The sequence below is a fragment of the Microtus oregoni genome, unplaced genomic scaffold (assembly GCF_018167655.1).
Source record: "Microtus oregoni isolate MIOR12 unplaced genomic scaffold, Mior012 000028F_ref0000031, whole genome shotgun sequence".
Classification (NCBI taxonomy): Eukaryota; Metazoa; Chordata; class Mammalia; order Rodentia; family Cricetidae; genus Microtus; species Microtus oregoni.
Genome location: NW_024543087.1, coordinates 15,565,600 through 15,588,484, shown reverse-complemented (window position 1 = coordinate 15,588,484; position 22,885 = coordinate 15,565,600). Strand labels below are relative to the sequence as shown.

Here is a 22,885-nt window from a genome sequence, read left to right as displayed (position 1 = left end):
CCCACTCCCCATGCCTGCCTCACTCTAGAGGTGTGCTGCACAACACTGTAGTCAGGAAACAAGAGTGGTTAAGTTTACAAGGTTAAAAACTGAAACTTTCAGTTTCAAGAGTTCAGCGACCACACGGGACTGCAAACTGCAAGGCACAGGTGTCCCATCACCACCGGCCCACAAACTTTATTAGCCTTTAGTCACTGCGTGAGCCAGCCATTTCTTTTCTGCAGCCCACTCTTACCGCACCCCAAACAGGCCCTCAGCTCCCGCCACAAACCCTTGCCTGCCTGCATCAGGCTCGGGAAGGTGATTCTGCTGCCGTGCCTCCCTACGGAGACCCTCGATGGACACCACAACCGGTCCCCCCTATGTCGGAACAGTTGCAGGACTTACTGGACAGTTATTAAGAACGGGAAGCCAGCCTTTCAGACACTCATTCTGGGGTTCAGGTGTAGAGGATTTAGAGGCGGAACCTGCGCCTGCCCCGGGGCTCCCTTGCCGCTCCTAAGAGATTCAGGCTCGGAACCGAACCGACTAGGTCTGAGTGTCCAAGGACGCCAAGGGCAGCGCATGCTTCCCCAGGTCGCCTCCGCCTGGCCCCAAGCTCCGGAGGACCTGTCAGGCCAGCTCTCGCGGGGAGTCCTACACCGCAGGCCTCGGCACCCCCAGCGGCAAGCGCTGTCGCACTGGATCGGCCCGGGGCCTCGAGGGAAGCCACCGGACCAGCCCGGCTCACAGCCAGGCGGCCTCTCACTCACCCCCAGCCTCAGCCTCCGCGACCGGCTCACAACATCCGCCCAGCTTTTCGGCTACGGCACCCGTCCAGGGCCAAACCGCGTGCCCGCTCGCGCGCCGCTCCTCCAGCCGCGCACGCGCATATGCACAGACCTCAACAGGCCCTTGGCACCAGAAAACACTCCCCCGACTCCCACCCTCCCACCGAGGTATTCACCTCTGTTTCGCCTGACGTACCAACTGTTTCCGAACCCCGCCTTCCCTAGTCCAACCGAAGCAGGGGACTATATTCTAATTGGTCCCTAAGTCACCTGTCTCAACGCCTACCTTGCTTTGGAGGCCTGACCCACATGCAACCTAAGACACCTGAAAAGGCACTTCTGTCAGCAAATTTGCTACCTGTCACACCCGCGCACACCCCTCCCTGCACCAGGTCCAATGAGAGGGTTTGCTCACCTTACCTGGAATGACACTTCTGACAGGCGGCGGCGCGTGTTCCTAGGATCTGCTGCTAGGGGTGTGGGCTGACCAGCCTACAGCCGGGACTCAACTGATAAGGCGGTTTGGATGGGGAGAGGCAGCGTTAGGGTTGAGAAACAGTGTTCCTCACTTTACAGGGAGAAACTGAGGCCCGGAAAAGTATACTACAGAGGCTGGGAAATCTTGGCAGCTCCTGCTAGCAGGGTCTTTGGGCATATAGAGATGACGGCGGTGATAATGGGTGGCACACCTGTGCCTCGCAGTCTAGTAAAGCCACTGTAGTCCCTGAACTCTCGAAATGTGGCAGTGTAAGTGAAAAATTCAGTGTTTAGCTTTGGAAACGTAATCACCTGCGTGGTCGGACTACTGTGACCAGCACACCTCTGTGGTGGGGACTGCATAGGGTGCGGGGCGGGGGAGGTCTGCCTCAGGAATGCCCAATGTGTCCGCACAGAACCCTCCTGTCCACTAAATGGAGAGGACTCTTGGGAATCTAGCTGCATTAGAAAGGCCTGTGCCCTTGACCTAAGGGCCTGAGGCCTGACCCCCACCTAGCAATGATCACCCTGTGTCAGTCAAGCCCAAACAGGTTCAGAGAGGGGGCGTGGAGCCAGAGTCACCCAATCCTCTAGGGACGCATTTCACAATTTCCGGGATGGGGCTGTGGTGGGTCACAGTGCAGCCTCCAGCTATGAGTACGGGGTGGTTTCCCCTTTTGCTGCTTCTGACACAGTGTCCAAGGGCTCTTGGTGAGTGTCGCCCACCCTGATCCCTGTTTGCCATTTGGAGAGTCCGCCCCAGGCCCCTATGAATATTCTCGTCAAGAGTTTACTTTTCTGTTGGGCAGGGGTTAGTGACCTTGGCCTGCTGAGCAGAGCTGAGAAGGCCTGGGAATTCAAATCTACACTGCTCAGGCCTCCATTAGAACGCATGCTGAAACAATGAGACAGACCTGGGACCACAGAGCTAGCCGACACAGAAGGCGTGGCTCCTAGGCCTAACCTATAGCTAACATAAGCCTTTACACCCACACTGGTGAGAGCCCAGACTTGGGAGTCAGAACGCTGGAGATGCGGTCTTCCCTAGATAGTATCTTCACTTTGAGTACAAGCTTTGTCATCTGAGGGGTGAGTCAGACAAGTGTCAGAGGGCAAACACCACCACCCAAATTCTCAGGGAGTAAATGCATTAGACCTGAGTTCCGTGCCAGGCTTACAGACTAGCTATAATCCCCGACTCAGTGGATGTAGGGAGGTTAGGTTGGCCCTTGAAAATACACACAAGGTCCACACAAAACACCTTGTATTTGAGCCCCTAAATGAATAAAGCATGGGACGTGTTACGATACATGTACTGATATGCCGGCCATTTCCCCATGCCCATCCCGCAGGGCAACGCTCACCATTGAATGACTTCCAGCTGCTCCGGGGCATTGAGTTAAAGAACCTCCTGCATACAGTGGCCCCAGGACCATGGCAGGAGGATGTGGCAGATGCGGAGGAGTGTGCAAGGCGCTGTGGGCCCCTTCTGGACTGTCGGTGAGTGGCTAAGTCGCCTAGCTACAGATGAAGGTATGAGACTCTGGGTTACCCATTAAGCTTGTGTCCGCTGCTCCCCAGAGCCTTCCACTACAACCTGAGTAGCCATGGTTGCCAGTTGCTTCCGTGGACTGAGTACTCGCCCCACACACAGCTCCACCAGTCAAGTCTGTGTGATCTTTTCCAGAAGAAAGGCAAGTGGGAGTGGAGTGAAACAGGGTGAGCAATGGGGGGGGGGGGGTGGCGAAGCCCCGGCCCCTGCTGATCTTCTCTCTCTTGCTTCCAGACTATGTACGAACCTGCATTATGGACAACGGGGTCAGCTACCGAGGCACTGTGGCCAGGACAGTTGATGGCCTGCCCTGCCAAGCCTGGAACCGCAGGTTCCCCAATGACCACAAGTGAGACAGATACATTGTTGCTGGTCCTGGGGCAGACTTCCCCCAGCATGCAAAGCAGTGAGGTTCTCTGCCTACAGGTATAGGCCCACACCAAAGAATGGCCTGGAAGAGAACTTCTGCCGAAATCCCGACAGGGACTCTAGAGGTCCCTGGTGCTACACAACAAGCGGCAGCGTGCGGTTCCAGACCTGCGGCATCAAGTCCTGCAGGGACGGTAAGCAGCTGGGGTCAAAACTAGGGAGGGAGCGGCAGACCTGCTTCCACCCAGAAACACACTGGCCCTATGTTTACAGCTGTTTGTGTTTCGTGCAACGGCGAGGATTACCGTGGCCAGGTAGACGTTACAGAGTCGGGTCGCGAGTGTCAACGCTGGGACCTGCAACACCCCCACTCGCACCCTTTTCAGCCTGACAAGTATGTAGGCAGAATCCTTATTCTGAGTATGGGTCTCAGTCCTACTGCGGAGGGACCTGAGTCCTAGAGTCTTGTTACTACCCCCAGGTTCCTCGACAAAGCTCTGAATGACAACTATTGCCGTAATCCGGACGGATCTGAGCGGCCCTGGTGCTACACCACAGACCCGAATATCCAACGAGAATTCTGCGACCTTCCCAGTTGCGGTAGGCTGCAGGGACAGGACAACTTGGCAAAAAGTGGCGGGCGTGGCTCAACGGGGGGGGGGGGGGGTATTAAAAGTTAAACGTGTGTAGAGAGCACAGCCTGCCGAGTACCAGACACCCTCGCCAGGCAAGCGTAGCTCCAATTGCAACTTTCCTACAGGGCCCAACCTGCCACTGACCACCAAAGCATCCAAGTCACACCGGCGCAGCAAGGGCAAGACTTTTAACTGCTTCCGCGGGAAAGGCGAAGACTATCGAGGCACAACCAACACCACTTCTGCGGGTGTGCCCTGCCAGCGGTGGGATGCACAGAGCCCACACCAGCACCGCTTTGTGCCGGAGAAATATGCTTGCAAGTGAGGTGACAGATTGGAGCATGGAGGAGAGTGCGCCTGTGGGTGGGGGCGGAGCTTATGGGAAGGTGCGACCTGGGGACAGAGTCATCCGGTTCCAGCCTTCTGTGGGTTGGCTGGCGGGCTAGGTGGAACTCCACCCACTATAAGGGAAGTGCCTGTTCAGGGACCTTCGGGAGAATTTCTGCCGGAATCCTGATGGCTCCGAGGCGCCTTGGTGCTTCACATCTCGACCTGGTTTGCGAGTGGCGTTTTGCTACCAGATCCCGCGCTGTACAGAGGAAGTGGTGCCAGAGGGTGAGGCTGGAGCAGGAGGTACAGAGCCAGGCCAGGAACCGGGAACCGACCCTGGGGCTGACCTCTGCCCTTGCCTGCCCACCACAGGCTGCTACCACGGCTCAGGTGAACAGTATCGAGGCTTGGTCAACAAGACCCGCAAGGGTGTTCAGTGCCAGCACTGGTCCGCGGAGACACCACACAAGCCGCAGTAAGTGTGAGCCCACAACCCAGATTGGACCCTAACTCTAGGGGAAAATGCCTTGGCTTCTCATATGTGAGCCCGAAGTGGACCTGACTGGCCTGCTATGGACAGATTCACACCCACCTCAGCACCGCAGGCGGGATTGGAGGCCAACTTCTGCCGGAACCCAGACGGAGACAGCCATGGGCCCTGGTGCTATACTTTGGATCCAGCAACCCTGTTTGACTACTGTGCCCTACAACGCTGTGGTAAGTGCTGAAGACGCTTCCCCTTGGCTGGGTTTCACCTCCGAAGACCGGCTCCCTTAACCTGAATGAACTTGGTCTTCTAGATGATGACCAGCCACCATCCATCCTGGACCCCCCAGGTACGGGCTTGGCCAGTTGTGGGAACGGCTTCTTTGACCCTGACCCGCACTGAGGATTTCATCACCCCCATCCGTCCCCCCAGACCAGGTGCAGTTTGACAAGTGTGGCAAGAGACTTGACAAGAGCAACAAACTTCGTGTGGTGGGGGGCCATCCTGGGACCTCACCATGGACAGTCAGCTTGAGGAACCGGTGAGGAAAGGAGCTGAGGGGGAAGGGGAGGGGTGGGAGGGAACTGTGGTTGGAATGTAAAATAAAATTAAAAAAAAAAAAGACAATTTACAGGCTCACCAGTTTTTTAAAAACATTTTTAAAAATAAAATGTTTTGTCAAAAAAATAATAAAAAGGGCCTGAGGCTGTAAACATTGGGGTTGTACCAGGAGAGGATGGATGCTTGGTCCTGCACCCAGAGGTCCTTGCCAAAACGGCAGGTCTAGTATGTGTCCCAGGACTCACTGTTGCTTCTCCTAATCTATCCCTCTAGACAGGGCCAGCATTTCTGTGGCGGGTCTCTAGTGAAGGAGCAGTGGGTACTGACCGCTCGGCAATGCGTCTGGTCATGGTGAGCCTCCCTTGGGCTTAAGGACCGGGTCTCCTCGCTTACCTCGATCCCCCTCTTCCTGCCATTGCCCCCACCACCCCAGCCACTTTCCCCAGAAAAGCCAACAAGCAAAGCTGTTGGGAGAGCTGACTAGGAGTCAAGAATGGTCTAGCAGAGTATCTTTCTCCCAGTCATGAGCCTCTCACAGGATACGAGGTATGGCTGGGTACGATCAACCAGAACCCACAGCCTGGAGAGGCAAACCTGCAGAAGGTCCCAGTGGCTAAGACAGTTTGCGGACCTGCAGGCTCCCAGCTTGTTCTGCTCAAGCTGGAAAGGTAGGTGGACAAGTTAAGAGGGTGTGAGGTGGGGCTGGCTCTGTGGTCATAGGTCCTGAATATCCCCATTCCTGTTAAAGACCTGTGACTCTGAACCATCATGTGGCCCTGATTTGTCTGCCTCCTGAGCAGTATGTGGTACCTCCAGGAACCAAGTGTGAGATTGCAGGCTGGGGTGAATCCAAAGGTAAGCACAGTGCATAGACAGATTATTCCACGCTGGGCAGCCTAGCACTGGTTTTGACTGAGGGCCTCTCCTTACCATCCTCCTCACTCCAGGTACAAGCAATAACACAGTCCTTCACGTGGCCTCGATGAAGGTCATCTCCAACCAAGAATGTAACGTGAAGCATCGAGGACACGTACAGGAGAGTGAGATGTGCACTGAAGGACTGCTGGTCCCCACAGGGGCTTGTGAGGTCAGTGGAGAGCTCCTGGGCCAGGCTGGGAGGGGTTTGGGAGCTGGAATTGTACTATTTGATGACCAAGATGGGAGTTGGGGGGAGGCTAGTCACTGCCAAAGTCCAGAGCCCTCACCAGTTCTCCTACCTGCCAGGGTGACTACGGGGGACCACTTGCCTGCTATACCCATGACTGCTGGGTCCTAGAGGGACTTATAATCCCTAACAGAGTATGTGCACGGCCCCGCTGGCCAGCTATCTTCACACGTGTGTCGGTATTTGTAGACTGGATTAACAAAGTCATACAGCTGGAGTAGGCCTGGTTAGATCCCTTAGGGATGACAAGACTTCTCAAACATAAAGCAACCTTTCTCTCTGTCTGTACAGTGCGCTTCATAGTCTCTGCTTCTATGGAATGAGCTGGTGACTCCTTACGGGGAGGGGGGGGTTTAGGACCAGCACAGATCTGGTTAGGGGTTCTGATCCTGGAAAAACTTCAAAATGCATGTACTGTGGATGGGCAGGGTGTCATTTCTGGGAATGCAAGGACAATGCAGAGCATTTTCCAACAGATGGGACTGTAGCAGAGAGCTGTTGTCTGCACAGTCCCAGTCGGCCAGGACAGATGACAGCGATGAATCCACTATGGATGTCAAAGAAGGCCAAGGGTTTCTGATCCCCAGGGTGAGGTCTGGGGATGGCTTGGTACAAAGTACCAGCACAAACCAGGCTCTATGTCCTCATTTATTATGACTATGGAGTCCATATTCCTCTGCCCACCATCCAGAGTCCAGAGCCCAGGAAGCCTCTTGGCTGTTCTGCCAGATCCTGGAGTTTACCAAGAGCAAAGTGCGAGATGAACTGGCCAGTTCCCACAGAACGGTAGAGCTTCAGCTGCCCAAGTGTGTGTGCAGCCAAAGCAGAGTATTCATGAAGCTGTCTGACTCCACCTCCACCTCTGAGAGAGCGTGAGTGCTTTTGGGATAGAGCAGGAGCCTGTGTGAGAAGCAACACATGAGGATGGAGGGTCCCGTCCTGCTTACCTGCCGCACGCTGCCAGGACTGTCCTCTGACACTCACCGAACAGGCACATTCCGGGCCTTGAGGGCACGGTAATACTCCATACCCTGCTTGAAGGGTACACGCCGGTCCTCCTGGCCCAGCATCAGTAACACTGGTGTCTTTACCTAGATGTATGGGGAGCAAGGAGCTGTGGTGAGCTGAGCTCTGGATTCTGGAGGATGAGTGGTACACAGAGAAGGGGACCTGGGTACCTGAGGGATGTACTTGATGGGTGATTTATCCAGCATCTCCTTCCACACATTCAGATCTGGCAGGCAGTCATTGCTATAACGGAAGCCAGTCTCCACCACACACCTATAAAAGGCCAAGCTCATGCAGACTGCAGGATCTCCATGGGAATTTGGGGGTGAAAGGAAGAGCAGAGACCTTTTATGCCGACTCACCAATCAGGGATGTCTGTGGAGCCCATCATGGAGGCAATGTTGATCACAGGGTTCCGGGCTATACAGGCACTGTAGGTCTCTGGGTACTGACCAATCAGGTGGCAGGAGAGGAACCCACCATGGGAACCACCCATAAGGGCCACACGGCTTGCATCAAAGTGTTCCTCCTGGAGCACCTGCTCCACTGCAAACTAAAGGGTGGGCAGAGGACACTGCAGCTAGCTTCCTGTCAGCAACAGAGCCATGAATCCACCCTCCCTGTCAGGAGCCCAGCACCCCGCTACCTGGACATCCTTCACATCCTGGTGACCCACATTGCCTGGGAGAGAAAGGATGCTGTCTTGGCCAAAGCCAGTGGAGCCACGGTAGTTCACTAAAAGTAGGAGACAAGAGTTTTCTTAGCCCTCTGGACCCCATTCCATGGATCAGTGAAGCAGGGCCGAGAACCAGCTGCATCACAGGTTGCCGAGGGGACGTAGTCACGAGAGAGTTCACAGCATCCTTTCCATGGAAGCCTCAAGTAATCCTCATGATCCCCAGGTTACAGAGCCAGAGGCTGGGTCACAGCAACTTTTTTTTTTTTTAGTGGCGGTTTCTTTTTTATTTTTTTAAGACAGGGTTTTCCTGTGTAGCCCTGGTTGTCTTAGAACTCACTCCATAGTCCAGGCTGGCCTCAAACTCACAGAGATCTGCCTGCCTCTGCCTCCTGAGTGCTGGAGTTAAAGGTGTGTGCCACCACGCCCAGCCCTAGTAGTGGCTTCTAAAGAAAGAACTAGAGAAAAGCCTAATGACTAGAGTGACTACCCAGACATGGGGTACACACAACCCAAAGGCTACCTCTTCACTGGACTGAGCTCCTTTCTTACCCAGTAGCACTGCAAAGCCCATCTTGCAAAGCATGGCTGGGAACAGCATCCAGGCAGTGACAAAGGATGAATGGGGTCCCCCTGCAGAAAGGAAAAAGAGGATGAATGGGCCAGCTAGGAGGGGTGGTAGGAAGGCGAGGGCCCTAAGGAGATACCTACCGTGGGGCATGACCACCATGGGTACCTGGGTCTTATCTGGAGGGTTGCTGGGCTGCACAAGGATTGCTTCAAAGTCAAGGTCAGCTGCAGGGAGAAGGCAGTAATCAGCAAGATCAGTGCTACTGCTCAAGGGCTTCCTCCCCAGCTAAGGCCCCATAGCATGAGTCTGGTCAAGAGAAACAGGCCAAGGTAGCTGACACCATGACACACGGACTCCCAAGGCTTCTGCTCTTCCCGCCTAGTCAGAGCCTGACATTTGAAAAGATTGCATTCTGGCATAGTCACGTAAGCCTCGTGTGTGGCCCATTTTCTTTGGGCCTTTGTTTTCTTACCACAGAGGCTATGCCCTGTCAGGACCTGGTGGTGGTTACCACAGCAGGCACTCAGTTCTCTGGATGCTACTCTCCATGAACATAAGAACAGAAAATGTTTGGAGGAAAAACCCTAGAAACCCTGAAATGTGAGCTCGGAGGGGTCACCACATGCTGTGTGCTGGGGACCTGGAGAAGGTGTTCATCTACTGTTGGCCCAGCTCACCATATTGCACATTCTCTTGGTCTGGAGGTGGATGTAGCACACGGATGCCCCAGTGGATGTCAGGAATGGGTTCAGCCTCCTCTAGGGACACCCACGACACAGACTGTTCCTTCCCAGCAGGAGGCAGGAACCCAACTTTCTGCCAACGGGAAGGAAAATGTCACAGGTGGCCAGCTCTCAGGAACGCATCTCCAAAGGGCACAGCACATATTTCTGTGAGTGGTTTACCAATTACACCCACATATAAACCACTCCTTACCACTGCCATGTTTCTTGGCTTTAGGTTCTTCTGTCGTCATCTTTTTCAGGACAGTACAAATGACAGCACCTAGCTCCTACTCACGAGTGCTGTGCTCAGTTGGATCCCAGTCTCTACCCTTCTACACGCTGACCAGCATGGTCAGCCTTTGGACTCGTTTCTAAGGCCTGAAAGCTCACAACTCCTGTCTTCTAGCCTGGAACTCACCAATACTCACCAGGCTCGGGGGTAGGTTGGGCGTGGAAAACTGGGCCACCATGAGGTCCCGATCAATCGTAAGCAGCTTCCAGCTCCCACCGGAGCCCCCTAGAAGAAGAAGATGATAGTAAGGGCCTCCACATTTGTACCTTCAACCCTGAGACCACTTCCTCTGAACACCTAACTGCACATGCCCTGGGTCAGCCTCCTGTTCAATCCCTTGCTCGTCTGACAGACACTGGCTGTGCTTAGGAACTGCCAGACCTAGGGACACAGAAAACTACCAAAGTACTCTACCCACCCCAATGGCTGCAGTGTAGAAAGGATGGCAGCCTAGCCCAAAGCAGGGTCGGGGAAGGGGGCCGGATAGGAGTCTAAGGTTTATCCGCTCACTTATTTACTTATGTATGCCAGAACCTGTGTGTGCTAGACAAAGGCCTTAGCAATGAGCTATGTGCCAACCCAGAGACAGAGAAATAGAACAGAACTTTGACATCCATGGTGGTTTGAATGAAAATGGCCCCATAGATTCACAAGGAGTGGCACTATTAAGAGGTGTGGTCTTGTTGGAGGTATCTGTGGCCTAGTTGGAGGAAGTGTGTCACTGGGGGTGGGCTTTGAGGTTTCAGAAGCTCAAGCCAGGCCCAGTGTCTCTCTCCTCCTGCTGCCTGCAGATCTAGAGGCAGAACTCTGGGCTCATTCTCCAGCACCATGTCTGCCTGAGCGCTGCCTTGCTTCCCACTACAATGATAATGGACTAAACCTCTGAACTATAAGCCAGCAAGCTCCAATTAAATATTTTCCTTATTTAAGAGTTGCCATGGTACCGGATAGTGGTGGTGCACGCCTTTAATCTCAGCACTTGGGAGGCAGATGCAGGTGGATTTCTGTGAGTTCAAAGACAACCTAGCCTACAAACTAAATTCCAGGACAGCTAAGATTGTTACACAGAGAAACCCTGCCTCAAAAAAAAAAGTTGTCGTGGTTATGGTGTCTCTGAGACAGCACCTTTCTGGGGGAGTATGTAGAGTCAGAACAGGTGGAGAATCCAACTAAATCAACAAAGGTTTCTCCAAGGTTTGGGAAGGAGGTGGATGCCTGACAGTTGGCAAGGAAAGTGTGCAGACTTTAGGGTAGGGAGGGCTATGGAGCAGGGCCCAGGAAGGCAAGTGGAGCAAAGGTGGCAGTGTACCGCTTAGATCCTAAAGGCTGTGGGCAGTGCTAAGAATGACGGAGAGTGCCACCGCCGCCCCCACTCCTAACCCATCCACTGCCCTGCCATCACCCCACTGCAGAAGTCTGCTCACCAGCTGTCAGGGAGGTAACACTGCCCATCTGGGTGTCCACAGCAAATAGGTCCTTAAACAGAGGAGAGACCACATATGGCACCACATTCAACAGCCCTATGGGTCCTATCCCTATTTTCTTTCTACTATCTTAGGGACACTTTGGCCTATGGTGGAGGCTACTCTGTGCACCAGGGAGTAGCATGGATAGAGATTCAAATCTCAGTTCCTTCATAATTTACGGGCTATTCCCAGGCAAGGTGCAGGAACACCACGGAGCCTTACTTGAAGATGTGAGAACAAATGACATCACATCTAAAAGACCGTGGTACACTATGGGCACCTTCACTTATTCTTCAAGAAGAACTCCTCCAACACCTGGTCTTACAGTGTTGAGGGACCTACTCAGAGACAGCCCCAGGTTTTCCACCGGGAAACAGGCCTAGGGCGTTGCCGTGGGGCACCATGACATCTGGTCCCCTCAAGGAAAAGCAAGCCCAGCAGGAGGCTAAAAAGGCTTGAAGGGGCCAGTAATTAGACTGGGACTAGGCATTCCTGTAGGCGCAGATACTCACTCTGCCCCAGGTCCTGGACTCCTTGGCCGACAATCATAAGGCAAATGCTGATCTTATCTCTCAACATAATCAGGGGCTCTCACCTGCCGGCTGCGCTGTGCTGAGTCAAAGACCACTCTCCGGCTGTCGGCTGACCAGCATCCCAAAGGCAGAAGACTGCAGTAGATCCCAGAGAAGTCCTCTGCAAAGACAGAGGGGCTTGGGCTGCATCAGAGAGTGGAGGTTTGGGGGGGTGGGGTCAAGGGGAATTTACCCAGAACCCCTGAAACTGGTGGTAGAATGATAGTCCCATACATAAGGGTACCCTTACAATGAGAGTTTAGTGAGTAGGAGGTGGAAGGGGAAGGGGGAAAGACTTCTGAGGACCTGAAGAGGCAGAGCTGACACGCCTCTGAGGCAAACATGGATGCTGTTCCCTTTGGGGCTCTGATAACACGTGTTTGTCCACTAGTGCTGGGTACAGCAGCTGGCACAGGATCTCAACAGCCCCGCCCTTCACTATAATCTTGTTCGGAGGTGGAGATAACCACTCTTTCCACAAACGAAGACACAGAAGCCCATGGAGGCCAGAGCACTATCCAAGGATAAACAGCTAATGAGTAGAGCTGAGATTCAGACTAGGCCCCCATTACTGTCTCCTTGCAAACCAAAGAAGACATGTGTGTGCTAAGGATGAAATACGGGGCTTTGCCCACGCTAGCCGCGTGCTTTACTACAGGGCTATATTCCCTCTGTATCCTTGCAACTTTGTCCATTGGACCTGCCCACTACATTTTTGGAACTTTTTGGGTAGCTTGAGAAAACAAAACTTTCACCCCATATCCTTGAGATGACCTAGGGTTGCAAGCAGAGCTACAAACACCTGATGTTCTGTCTCTTAGCCAGGAGCCACCCTTCCAGAGGAGCAGCTGACTGAGCCTGGACAAAGGCTGCCAGGGTGGAATACAGAGTATCAGAAAACCCTCAGGCCCAGCGCTTCTCAGGCATAACACTTCAATCTAGTGCTCTTTCTGAGACTCATCCCAAGCCAGCTCGGGCTGCTAGGATCTCAGTTTCGGTCTTCAACTTTCTATTACCCATAGTGGGGGCTGGGCACACGGCTGGACTAGCAAGGAGGAGGAGGAACAGACAGCAGAACTATACGCTTTACTGATTTCCCCTGCCAGGCACCCCTCACCTCCCAGCTGCCGAGGTACAATGTCCACCACCACTGAAGTGACCTTGGTGTACCAGTCATACTGCAAGAGAACACAATGGTCAAACTCACCAGAGCAGGGATCTCAGGGCACAGAATACTGTGTATATCCCTTTCAAATGCAACTTTGGATACCCTTGGGGAGTGGTGGGAGCTGATATATTTCCTTTATGTTAGCCTGGATCAGATGCTCACAAGGATCTCAGATAGGCATGTCCCTTGGGCTTCCACCAGACACCCAAGGCTCTTCTTGGGCAGGGGCTGGGACTGTGTAACCCCCCACTATATCCTAGTTCCTTAGAGAGCCTGGTACTTATGGATGGGAATTAACAGACAAGCATCTCTGTACTTGGAGGATGCTCTTGAGGTGGTGAGCCCTCAGAGTACTCAAGCCTCTGGTCCTCCTTGAAAAGTCAGGCCACTAATACAGTGAGGCCAGGAGAGGACCCTGAGGGGGAGATAATGCTGGCCCTTTGCCTCGCATCCCCCAGCAAGAAGCTAACCACCCTTCTACCGCCATCCACTTCCAGCTCACCAGGCAGAGCTGGCCACACTGGTGATGAGGGAGTAGAGACGGATACTGCAGGTAGACGATGCGACACTGGTCTGGGCTCAGCCGCGGAGAACAAACAGCCAGTGAATCATCCGAGAGTAGTTCTAGGCCACACAGAAATATGAGCATCACACAGACGGGAAAGGCTAACACATGTCAGCAAAGCACATGCGGGTACTAGTCACTCACCACACTTTCCCCCGCTCAGGTCCACATAGTACAAGGCTGATCTGGAATGGTCAGAAAGACACTCAGCTCCGTGGTCGGATGGACTGTAGGACCCTCTGCCCTGCCCCACTTCCTCACCTGCGATTGGTGCAGAAGCGGATACCTAGCCGGAAGGGCTCATGCCACCAGCCCACAAACACCACACCTGTGTCTCCAGGGGCCCAGAAAGCCTGTAAACAAGACCACAAGGGAGGTATAAGCAAGGGGTACTTGCTCGAGCAGGGCATCCCAACTACAGGAGGGGCAAAGGTCAACCTGCTGCTGACCTGTCCAGGGGATACATGTTCAGGGACGCCCTCGAGCACTGAGATGTTGCCACTCTCAATGTCCAGCACGCAGAGCACAGGAATGCTTTTGGAAACCATGGTTTCTCCCCAGTCTTCGTAAAACACAAACTGATCCCCCTGAGAAGAGAGGACACTCGATGCTCAGAGCTTCTACAGAACCCTGCCCTGCCTCCTAGAAGCTAGAGCCTCCCCAGGTCCACAAGGTGCAGTGCGGGGAGTATACGGAGTTGTAGGGCAGCTGGGCAGGGCCTTCACAACCTGGCCACATCACAAGCACCTTGATGGCCTGGTCTGGCTTCTTCGGCCTGGCCATCTCATCATCGCTGGCACTGGCGTCCAAGGCTTTGGTTTGAAAGAAGGACTCAGCCTTGGGGCGCTTCTTCTCCGCCACATACAACAAGTGTGTCTCTGAGTATGACCAGGAAAGGCAGCCAAAGCAGTCTGGATGCAGGGAGGGACGATTAGGGGGAACCCAAAGCTATGGTTGCCCCATCTTCCCACCCTGCCTGCTTACCAGCCGGGGGCCTCACCATCCTCATAAACAGGCCCATGTTTCTCCAGGGCTGACAGGTTGAAGCTCTTGAGTTTCCGGTTCTTCTCCCAGACCTGAGGACACCTGGGCATCAGGCTGGCTGCCTTAGTTGTGGGGCCAAGGGACCTACGGCCTGCCACCTCACCCCTTGCGGACTCACCTCCAGGAACTGTTTTTCCTCCCCTGGGGCTGTGCCCCCAGCCTTGCGCAGCACAGCTTTCATGGAGCCCGAAGGAGACTCTCTGCTCAGCAGCCTGAGTATCGGGGTTGCAGGTCAGGATTACACCAAACCCCCCAAATAGCCCCGTGCTTCCCCTTTCCTGGTCACAACCTCTTACGTGAGACTCTCTCCTTCCTTTCTTTATAAACCATCATTGGTCTGGTGTTGCAAAATCAGAGGTGGCAGCACAGGAGATGATCTATCTCCCAGCTACCTCCTAGGTAAGTCTGAGACCCCAGCCCACACCAGCCCACAAAGCACTTCCAGCCTCAAGCTAGCGGACCTTGTTTCTCTCTTCCTTAGGGGACTTGACTCTCTCCAGATTCCCAGGGACCTAGAACCTGGTCTGGAAGGAGTTTCTAGTATTTAGCAGGCCCTATCTCCATAGACCAAACAAGCTCTCAAGGAGCAGACACCTGGTTCTTTGCTCTCCTCAAGCTCCCCAAAGTTGTCCCTGCAGGGGATAGGTAAAGAGCTCTATGCCCTAAGAACACATGGCGGGCATTTATGAAAGGCTGGCATGGTAGGTGGCTGTGCTCGTGTCTGCAAACCTCCTCTCACACTTACTCCCCCCGGGTCTCCACACTGTTGCCTGCAGGCCCGGCAAACACCACCGAGTCTCCATCATGGAACACTAGGTACTGGCGGCAGAATCGGATGGTCTCCATTCGTTCCAAGTCCCTCTGAGTCCATTCTGCAAGGGAGGCATGAGGGTGTTCAACTTGTCTGGGCCAGTTTGGGTCACTGCCCATCAATCAAGGCCTACCTTGCCATCCAGACACCGTGAGTAAAGCCTGAGCAACGCTTCCCTTGACATAACCTAAGCCCGGGCTTCCAGAGCCCGAGCGGACAGCCACTTGGAGAGAACCTACTGCAGACCGACCGTGGAATTTCCAGGGCAGCAGAGCACATGTACGAGACGGAGAGCCCTGTGAGGGCCACACTGGCACCCAAGTCTGAATTTGACTCCTACACCTTCAACTCATTCACGGGCGTGACTAACGAGTAAGGCCAGTACAGTCCCCAAAACACCTGTGCGCAGGAAATCGGCCCGGATTCCTCCCCGTACTCGTGTGTGCCGTCAAGCAGCGAGCCCTCCACATTTCCCACCTCGCCATCTGGGTGCACTGCCCATCGCCACCCAGTTCCCTCGGTCTACACACCAGTGTGCACAGTCCGATAGAGGCCCCCATACTGCGTGGTGACCTCCGGGCCCAGGCAGGCGGCGCTCAGCGTAGGCTGGCGGCTAAGGCCCCGGTACAGCGCTGCCGCCTCCTGGGGCTCACTCAGCAGCACCTGCGCAGGGGACACACCAGGGTCAGGCTCGGCCCGGGCTACGGAGGCCACGGGGGCCGCGGGTCGAGCCCTCACCTGACGCTCCATAGCCCTTCCTTTCAGTAGCAGCTAAGGCCCGGAAGTGAGGCTTAGGGGGCGGGGCCTAGGGCGGCCCCCCGTTTCCGCTATACCCGAAGGCGACCTGGGACAGGCAGGGCCACTCGGCGGGAGGGCGGGGCCTGTGAAGGAACCGCCCCGAGGGGGAGGGGCGGTAAAGTAGTGAAAATAGACTAGGCAAGTGGGAGGTGGAATCTGTGAATCGAGTCCTGGGCTTTTTAGAGAAGGGAAGCTGTGGGTATCCGAGAAGTGAGAGCGGACGTGTGGCAGCGGAATGCAGGAGTCGGTGTCCGGGGATAGGCGAGGTCTGGGAGGGGCGGAGGAAGACCGGTTGTGAGCAGAAGGCTGCCAAGTCTGAGAGCAAGCCCTGAGCATTCGAAGGGCGGGGCCTTAGAGGAACGCCAATGAGGCCATACGGCTGAGGAGGGGAAGGGTGGGAACTGAACACTGAGACTAGCGGGTCCATGGAACCTGTAGCGTTGCGGGCGGGGTACCCGCACGGACTTCCTTTAGCTCTGGGGCTGATTATGAGTTCTCGCTCCATCTACTGTAGTCCAGGCGGTTACCAGAAAAATAAGGCAGGTTCCCGGGCGAAGCCCTGGGGCACCGACAGAGAAGGGCAATGCTGAACTCTCAAGAGAGAGTGCTGTCCCGGCTTATCGATGACCAGACTTGCTAGAAAGTTATCTGTTTCCACAGCCTTAACCCGCCCTTCTCAATAACTCATTGCTGTGAATCGTGAGCACGCTGGGTCTCAGCCTAGCTCAAAAGGTCCTGGTGGGGTCAGGCTACACGTCAGAGCAGCGAGCCTAGGCAGGCAGTCTCCTGCTCGCGACACAGGACTAGGTTGACTTAGGTGACAACAGAGGGTTCGGCAACTGTAGGTATCTCCCCTCCTCCACACAGCTTGGACCGGTCTTGTCTTTTAAATCACCTCTGGGTTCCCTTGAATGAGGGCTTTCCTTCTTACCCAAAGCAAAATTGGTATTTTTTTTAAATCTATTTCTTATTCTCTAGTGATTCTTAGTTTCTCTATATAGTTCTGGCTTCGAACTCAGAGAGACCCACTTGCCTCTGCTTCCCAAATGCTGGGATTAAAGGTGTGGGCCACTACACTCAGCTTGAACTATTCTTGACTATGTGGAACTAAGGTCTCTCAGCCATGAAAAAAATTCTGAGGTTGGAAAAGGCAGGCAGATGTAAAGTTTGCTTGGGAACACCAGGGGGCAGCACTTGTATATCTAGCTCCTGAGATTCGGGATCCTGAAAATGCCCCTTGGGATGGCATTGGCTTTGAACTGACCTTTGCACCTCCGGATAGGGTCATTTTTAAATGACTTGGTGTGTTCTCAGTCCCAGTTGTATCAACACTTCTGAAATTGTGCTCTTTTCCACTTTTTTCTTTAAGCGTGGAGAATATCTTATAAATTTGGGTATTTGCTTGTTTGGCTAAGTTTAGAAATCATACCAAAGACAGTCTGGAGGTTGTTTATATCAAGTCCTTTTATTTTGATACCACAGAAATACCTTGTCACAATACAGGGGAGGGACACTGAAGTACCACGAGTTCTCACAGAGCACAGGAGGACGGCACACAATTCACAAGGTCATGTGGAGGACTCGGGTCATTGCACTTACAGCTGTAAACTTGTTGGTTTGACTTTGTACAGCACTCCTCCCCCTCAAATAAAGAAGGAGAGAAGGAAGGAGAGGGAAGGAAAAGCAAAAACAAGACATGGAAGCTACAGGGAAAATGTAGATGGCCACTACTCTCCAGGGTTCCACACTTGGAGAAGAGCTGATTTGACCCCAGAGATTGAATGAGTCTCGTGCACACACGCTCGCGCGCGCGCACACACACACACACACACACACACACACACATTCATGTACATGTGCTTACACACACAGTATCTCACGACTTCTATGGCTCTCCGGTGCCACCTGGTGCATATGGTAGCAAGGTACTGGCACCCAGGGAGACAGAGATGGCATCTCCAAGGAGTTTCAGTTGATTAGATCTGTCCCTCCGACCCTGTTGGAGTCCACGATGACAAATATTTACAGCATGGGTGGAGAAGGGCTAATAGGGCAGGACTGTACCATCAAGGCAAAGGACCTGCCTGGAAAACTCCCCAAAGGCTCCAGAATACAGGCCAGAATTGCTGCCCTTGCAATTCTCTCATTGTGGGCCCTGAGACCATTTGTCCTACCCAAGGAATAGGAAGGTAACAGTAGGAGGGCTATCACTATGAAGGGAGTGTGTTGAGGCCTTGGGTAGGCAGAAGAGGGTTCCCTTGCTTATGACACTGAGAGTGGGAAATAGAGAAGGTCTGGACTCTACCCAGAGACTTCTTAGCCATTTGGAGACGCACCCGATGTGTTCTGTGTCCTACAGCAGCTAACGCTGGTCCCCAAGCCTCAGGGTGTCATAGCCCCAGTCAGCAGAAGGACCAGGATATTGACCTGGAAGACTATGGCAGCCATCTTCACAAAGGGGCAAGTTTCTGTCCTGTGGGGGACAGCCAGGGATGTAGTGGCAGATATCAGAAATGTCAAACTCAGAGTCTGGCCAGAAAAGAAATTTGCTGAAAAGTTAATATTTAGAGCTTAGTGGGCCTGCCAGAGGTTGACCTGTGGACATCCTGCCTGCTCTCAGCTCCAAATCCAGTCCCTTGACTATGAGTGGAAAGGGTTACTGCCACGATCCCAAGTATCTAAACAATGGACACATCCCATACAGTCCTGGGCCTCAATGATGGCCTTCAGCCCTTGCTCAGATGGCCCCGTACAGCCTAGGTCTGATCTCCGAGATGTCTGATAGCATGAAGAAAGCCAAATCCCTGGAACTCAGGGTCTTAAGTTGGACACAGCTTCGACTGTCCCATGCACAGCTGCCACAGGTGGGACAGGATTTCAGTCTAAAGAATTTGTAGGCCTTGATAAAAAAAAATCATGAGAAATGTGGACCCCCGAGAAATGCATGGTACAAACCAGAGCACTCTGGAGGAAGGTCGAACCTCAGTGGGTCAGGCAGGAGGTCTGCCCTACTTGTGGATCAGAGATGCTGACAACAGTGGAATACTTATGCCTCAGAGGAAAGGGCAGGCAAGTCCTGGAGACAGATGTGGAGAGGACCACACGTGCCCTTCAGTAAGTTTTGCTTCTGAGAAGCGTTCTGAGCTCAGCCGGAAGCTGTTATGTGAGTAGTTAGCTACTCTGGATATTTTCCGCCAAAAAGCCCACAGCCAGCTCTTCCTGGGAACCCTATGTCTTTGGCTCCAGTCCAGATCTCTTGGGTCATGGTCCTTTGAGACTCCTCATCACGAAGGGGAGGCAAAGAGCAGGGTTAGTAAAGATCTAGGGATCCTAGGGCATACGCCCAGGCTCTACTCTCAACTTCTGCCTCTCCACAGATGTGGCCCAGCCTTGCCCGTGGGAAGTGCCCCACTGCAAAGTGGTAACCATATTCTTTAGGCTCAGGTCTGGGGCAGGAGGGAAAAATGATAAGCAAGTAGAAATCCTACAGCAAACCCACAGAACGTCCGTATGCATACATCCACTGCAGGCTCCGATCACTGTTCTCAGGTTTCTTTTTTATCTGCTATCGTGGACAGATAAAAACGGCAAGGTGTATGGGGGGCTCACTGCCTGCTCCATGGCTTGGCATACTCAGGTAGTTCCGGCAGGTCTTTACTAGCTTGTGCAGAAGGTAGGGAGAAATGCTCCTAAAGGAGAGGGTTGGAGGCAAAAAGAACTCCAGGCAAGAGGGTCGAGCATTTAAAATGAATGAAATCGTGCAAAGAGGCTGCGAGCTGTGCATGCTCCACTGCGAGACAGGCGCTGACCCACCCGGCAGCAGTGAGTCCTACCACAGGTCAAACATGCCACAGACTTAGAATTTACACACACACACACACACACACACACATGCACGCGCACACACGCATGCTCTCACTTTCTCTGTCTCACACATACGCACTCACACTACACAGAAAGTAGGAACAAGGATTGGTTGGGGTAGTGATATGAGCAGATCTATCCAGTTTCTCAACTGCATGTTTGCAATTAACTCCTTATATGTAACATGGAATTTATTAAATATTAACAGTTGTCTTTGAGGGTTTATATTTCATTGCATAGAACATTAGAGATGAGACTTGTGGCTGTGCCCGAGATGAAGGGAGGCCTCCAAGGGAAGGGCTTTGAGGAGGCATGCAGCCCAGTCCACCAGGTGAATGGATAGAATCACACTCCCCTCACCCACAGGGCTCCGAGCCTTTTCCTTGGCCGGTGCATAAGTCCTGGCTCCTCTGGTCTGAGCACACCCACTGCTGATGGCTTAAGAAGGTCTGGAATTGCACAGTAAACAGGCGGGCTGAGGGGCCTCCCTAGACCTCGCCCTGGGTTTGTGCTCTTGGTGGCCTGCTGCCCGCTATTGCTTCTAAATCAACATTTCTCCCTGTGCTGAGCAGGGGCAGAGAGCAGAGAGGAAACCAAACCATCAGTCACAAGGTGGTGGAGGAGACAGACAAAGGGCTAAAAGCAAAGAAAAGAAGGGAAGAGAAAACAAAACAAAACAAAAAAATGTTCATGAGGTATACATGTAAATCAAACTGGAATGATTAAGGCTGTTCTTGAAATCAAAAGAAATCCCCAGGTGTACAGACGAAGAGCCGGCTGGTCGAGACAATGGCGGTGTTGCTGGGTGCTCACAATGGCTGGGGGGATGGCTTTAGGATGATGGCAGGCATGCCTGGTATGCTGCCATCCACGGGCTGGGAGAAGCCTCAGCCGGTGCCCACGCTGCTTTTCGGTGCTATGGCCTCTTATGTCAGCGATGAGACAGTGTTAGGTCCTAATGTTTATAAAGTTCTCCCAAACCCATGCTGGCCATGTGGAGGTCTGCTCCAATGTCACCCCGGTGGGCAGGGTGAAGGGGGCAAGGCCTTATGGCCACAGAGGGGTCCGGGCCAGTTGGAATGTGAAGGAAACGGAGCCTAGGGCCCCCAGCCCTCAAAGCCCCTCTCCAAGGCTGTGGAAAAACTTCTGGCATCTTAGAGGGAGGGCAGTGTACACCCAAACTCTGTGTATAACGCATTTGAAGCCTGGCTGGCCAGGCCACAGGAGGCTGTGGGAAGAGCAGCAGACAGCCAAGCAGCAACAGTGTTCTGGTGCGGGCTCCTCTCTCCCAAGGATGGCTGGCCTGAGGAAGGCAGGGTCTCTGGAAGGACAATGAAAGGTCCCCCAAGCCAATGGTCCCACTGCTCCAGCAGAAGCTTCACCTAGGTAGCTGCTGTTAGGAAACGTCCTGCGCTCTGATGAGGCCTGCCTGCTGTGGCCACATGGTGTGAATCTTTGGGCCAAGGGTTTGCCAGATTGTAGATGCTTTGAAAAGAGGAGAGAGGGAGGGAAGAAAGAAAGATTTTTTTCCCCAAGAACCCTGGGCAGTTTCCCACCCTCCTCATATTGCTCTCAGACACTGCATGTATAATGGCCGGGGTCTTCTTCACCTAGACGATTCTATCCAATCGAGGCAAGTAAAAGTTAGTGTTTGTGCAAGTTAAAAGTCATGGAAAGAAGGATTCGAATAAGGAAGAATCAGATCTCCAGGACAAGACCTCCCTTCTCTCTCTCTTGTTTGAGACAACAGGATCTCACTATATTGCCCAAAATGGCACTAGAGTGACTCTCCAACCTCAGCCTATGGGGTACCGGGGCTCACAGGCATGTGCCACTACTTAATATTTCTTTTTTCAAATGTGTGTGTGCACACACATGTATATGGAGGTTAGAGAAGATCTTGCAGGAGGTGGATCTCTTCTACCTTCTACCATGTGGTATCCAAACGCAGGTTGTCAGGCTTTGGCCACTGAGTCCTCTTGATGACCCTCGGCATTTATTTTGTAAGAAGACTTCCTTTCTGTTTTGCCTAACAGTAAAGGAAGCTCTGGGCGGTGGTGACGCACACCTTTAATCCCAGCACTCGGGAGGCAGAGGCAGGCAGATCTCTGTGAGTCCGAGGCCAGCCTGGTCTACAGAGCAAGTTCTAGGACAGGCTCCAAAGCTACAGAGAAACCCTGTCTCGAAAAACCAAAAACAAACAAAACAAAGAAAGTGTGGGAAGCCAGGTATGATAGTACACATTCATAATCCTAGCTTTAAGCAACACAGGCAGGAAAATCACAAGCAGGAAAAGCTCATGATCAGCTTGATCTACACATATTGAGTTACGGACCAGTTGGTCCTACAAATGAAATCCTGTCTCAAAAACACAAAAACAAACAGGAAGAGTGGGAGAGATGAGGTTTTGTTTCACAGGATAAGCATCTCTAGCTCATCTCTGAAATTGGCATAAAAACACCAGGAGATGGACACAGCAACTCTGACCACTTAGCCCAATTGTTGGCCCAGTGCTGGACCCAGAGGGAGATCTTAACTAGGAAGCCGTGGTCTCGATGGCCTGCCCACGCTGTGGCTGGACATGGAGCAAAGTACACCCGTGCCACCTTTCCTTCTAACAGTTCTCAGGCCCCAAACCTAGGCTGGCCCTGCCCTGAGCTATGGGCTGTCCCTCCCTGTGCCCTGAATAGCACTTGAGAGTTTATATTTGTTCCAGGGAATGCCAAGAAAACGTTGAGCTGAGAGAGAAAGTGGCAGGGTGTGCACCACCCTAGAGCAAACCCCAAGCTCCTTACATTGGCCTGCTGTACACACCCAAAGGCTCCAGCCACTGTGCCCCTCTGCTATGGTTTAGTAGTGCTTATCTTTGCCTGTCCCTGAAGCCTAGCAGCTCCACTCAGTACCAGAGCCTTTGCTGGCACTGTTCCTCCACATGCCTTCAGCCCTGACTGCTTTCTTTAGGGCAGCTCTTACCGCTCC

The 22,885-nt window shown here is 53.3% G+C and overlaps 4 protein-coding genes across 7 annotated transcripts in view; 1 reads left to right on the top strand and 3 right to left on the bottom strand.

Annotated features, from left to right (window-relative positions):
* Rnf123 (ring finger protein 123) overlaps positions 1–849 on the bottom strand; it is a 30,022-nt gene extending 29,173 nt beyond the window's left edge. For 2 of the 4 annotated variants that reach the window (XM_041676903.1, XM_041676904.1), the window contains exon 1: positions 388–806. The gene's annotated coding sequence lies outside the window, so the exon portion shown is untranslated. Of the gene's footprint in view, positions 1–387 lie in introns of all 4 variants that reach the window. The other 2 variants (XM_041676905.1, XM_041676906.1) reach the window with 2 other exon arrangements.
* Positions 850–1,864: 1,015 nt separating this feature from the next.
* On the top strand, positions 1,865–6,634 carry Mst1 (macrophage stimulating 1). The gene is made up of 18 exons (XM_041677304.1): positions 1,865–1,958; positions 2,600–2,747; positions 2,829–2,941; positions 3,034–3,148; positions 3,226–3,362; positions 3,442–3,562; positions 3,650–3,768; positions 3,929–4,124; positions 4,288–4,418; positions 4,506–4,608; positions 4,714–4,850; positions 4,934–4,969; positions 5,053–5,161; positions 5,455–5,532; positions 5,703–5,849; positions 5,930–6,036; positions 6,129–6,268; positions 6,406–6,634. The coding sequence occupies exons 1-18, from the start codon at positions 1,865–1,867 to the stop codon at positions 6,565–6,567; spliced, it is 2,193 nt and encodes a 730-aa protein (XP_041533238.1). The 3' UTR covers positions 6,568–6,634.
* Positions 6,635–6,896: 262 nt separating this feature from the next.
* Apeh (acylaminoacyl-peptide hydrolase) lies at positions 6,897–16,102 on the bottom strand. Its single transcript, XM_041677139.1, has 22 exons — positions 15,983–16,102; positions 15,775–15,907; positions 15,179–15,305; positions 14,552–14,645; positions 14,390–14,465; positions 14,137–14,300; positions 13,839–13,976; positions 13,651–13,742; positions 13,534–13,574; positions 13,327–13,448; positions 12,774–12,834; positions 11,680–11,777; positions 11,043–11,094; positions 9,755–9,843; positions 9,279–9,417; positions 8,742–8,825; positions 8,583–8,663; positions 8,001–8,089; positions 7,717–7,907; positions 7,525–7,627; positions 7,331–7,437; positions 6,897–7,246 (listed from the first exon to the last, which is right to left on the bottom strand). Exons 1-22 carry the CDS (start codon positions 15,992–15,994, stop codon positions 7,141–7,143), a joined length of 2,199 nt encoding a protein of 732 aa, XP_041533073.1. The 5' UTR covers positions 15,995–16,102; the 3' UTR covers positions 6,897–7,140.
* Positions 16,103–17,488: 1,386 nt separating this feature from the next.
* The window catches only part of Bsn (bassoon presynaptic cytomatrix protein), an 88,753-nt gene continuing 83,356 nt past the window's right edge, over positions 17,489–22,885 (bottom strand). Inside the window, exon 12 of the mRNA XM_041677023.1 lies at positions 17,489–21,391. The gene's annotated coding sequence lies outside the window, so the exon portion shown is untranslated. The remainder of the gene's footprint in view (positions 21,392–22,885) is intronic.

Excerpts from the sequence above, each read along its gene's own strand:
- Apeh (XM_041677139.1), bottom strand. Across the intron at positions 13,977-14,136 it reads AGCCAGACCAGGCCATCAAG|GGGGATCAGTTTGTGTTTTA; the intron begins GTGCTTGTGATG and ends CTCTCTTCTCAG. Across the intron at positions 11,095-11,679 it reads CAGCACAGCGCAGCCGGCAG|GACCTATTTGCTGTGGACAC; the intron begins GTGAGAGCCCCT and ends CCTCTGTTTAAG.
- Mst1 (XM_041677304.1), top strand. The coding sequence starts at position 1,865 with ATGGGGCTGTGGTGGGTCACAGTGCAGCCTCCAGCTATGAGTACGGGG. Across the intron at positions 3,363-3,441 it reads CATCAAGTCCTGCAGGGACG|CTGTTTGTGTTTCGTGCAAC; the intron begins GTAAGCAGCTGG and ends CTATGTTTACAG. Across the intron at positions 4,851-4,933 it reads CTGTGCCCTACAACGCTGTG|ATGATGACCAGCCACCATCC; the intron begins GTAAGTGCTGAA and ends TTGGTCTTCTAG.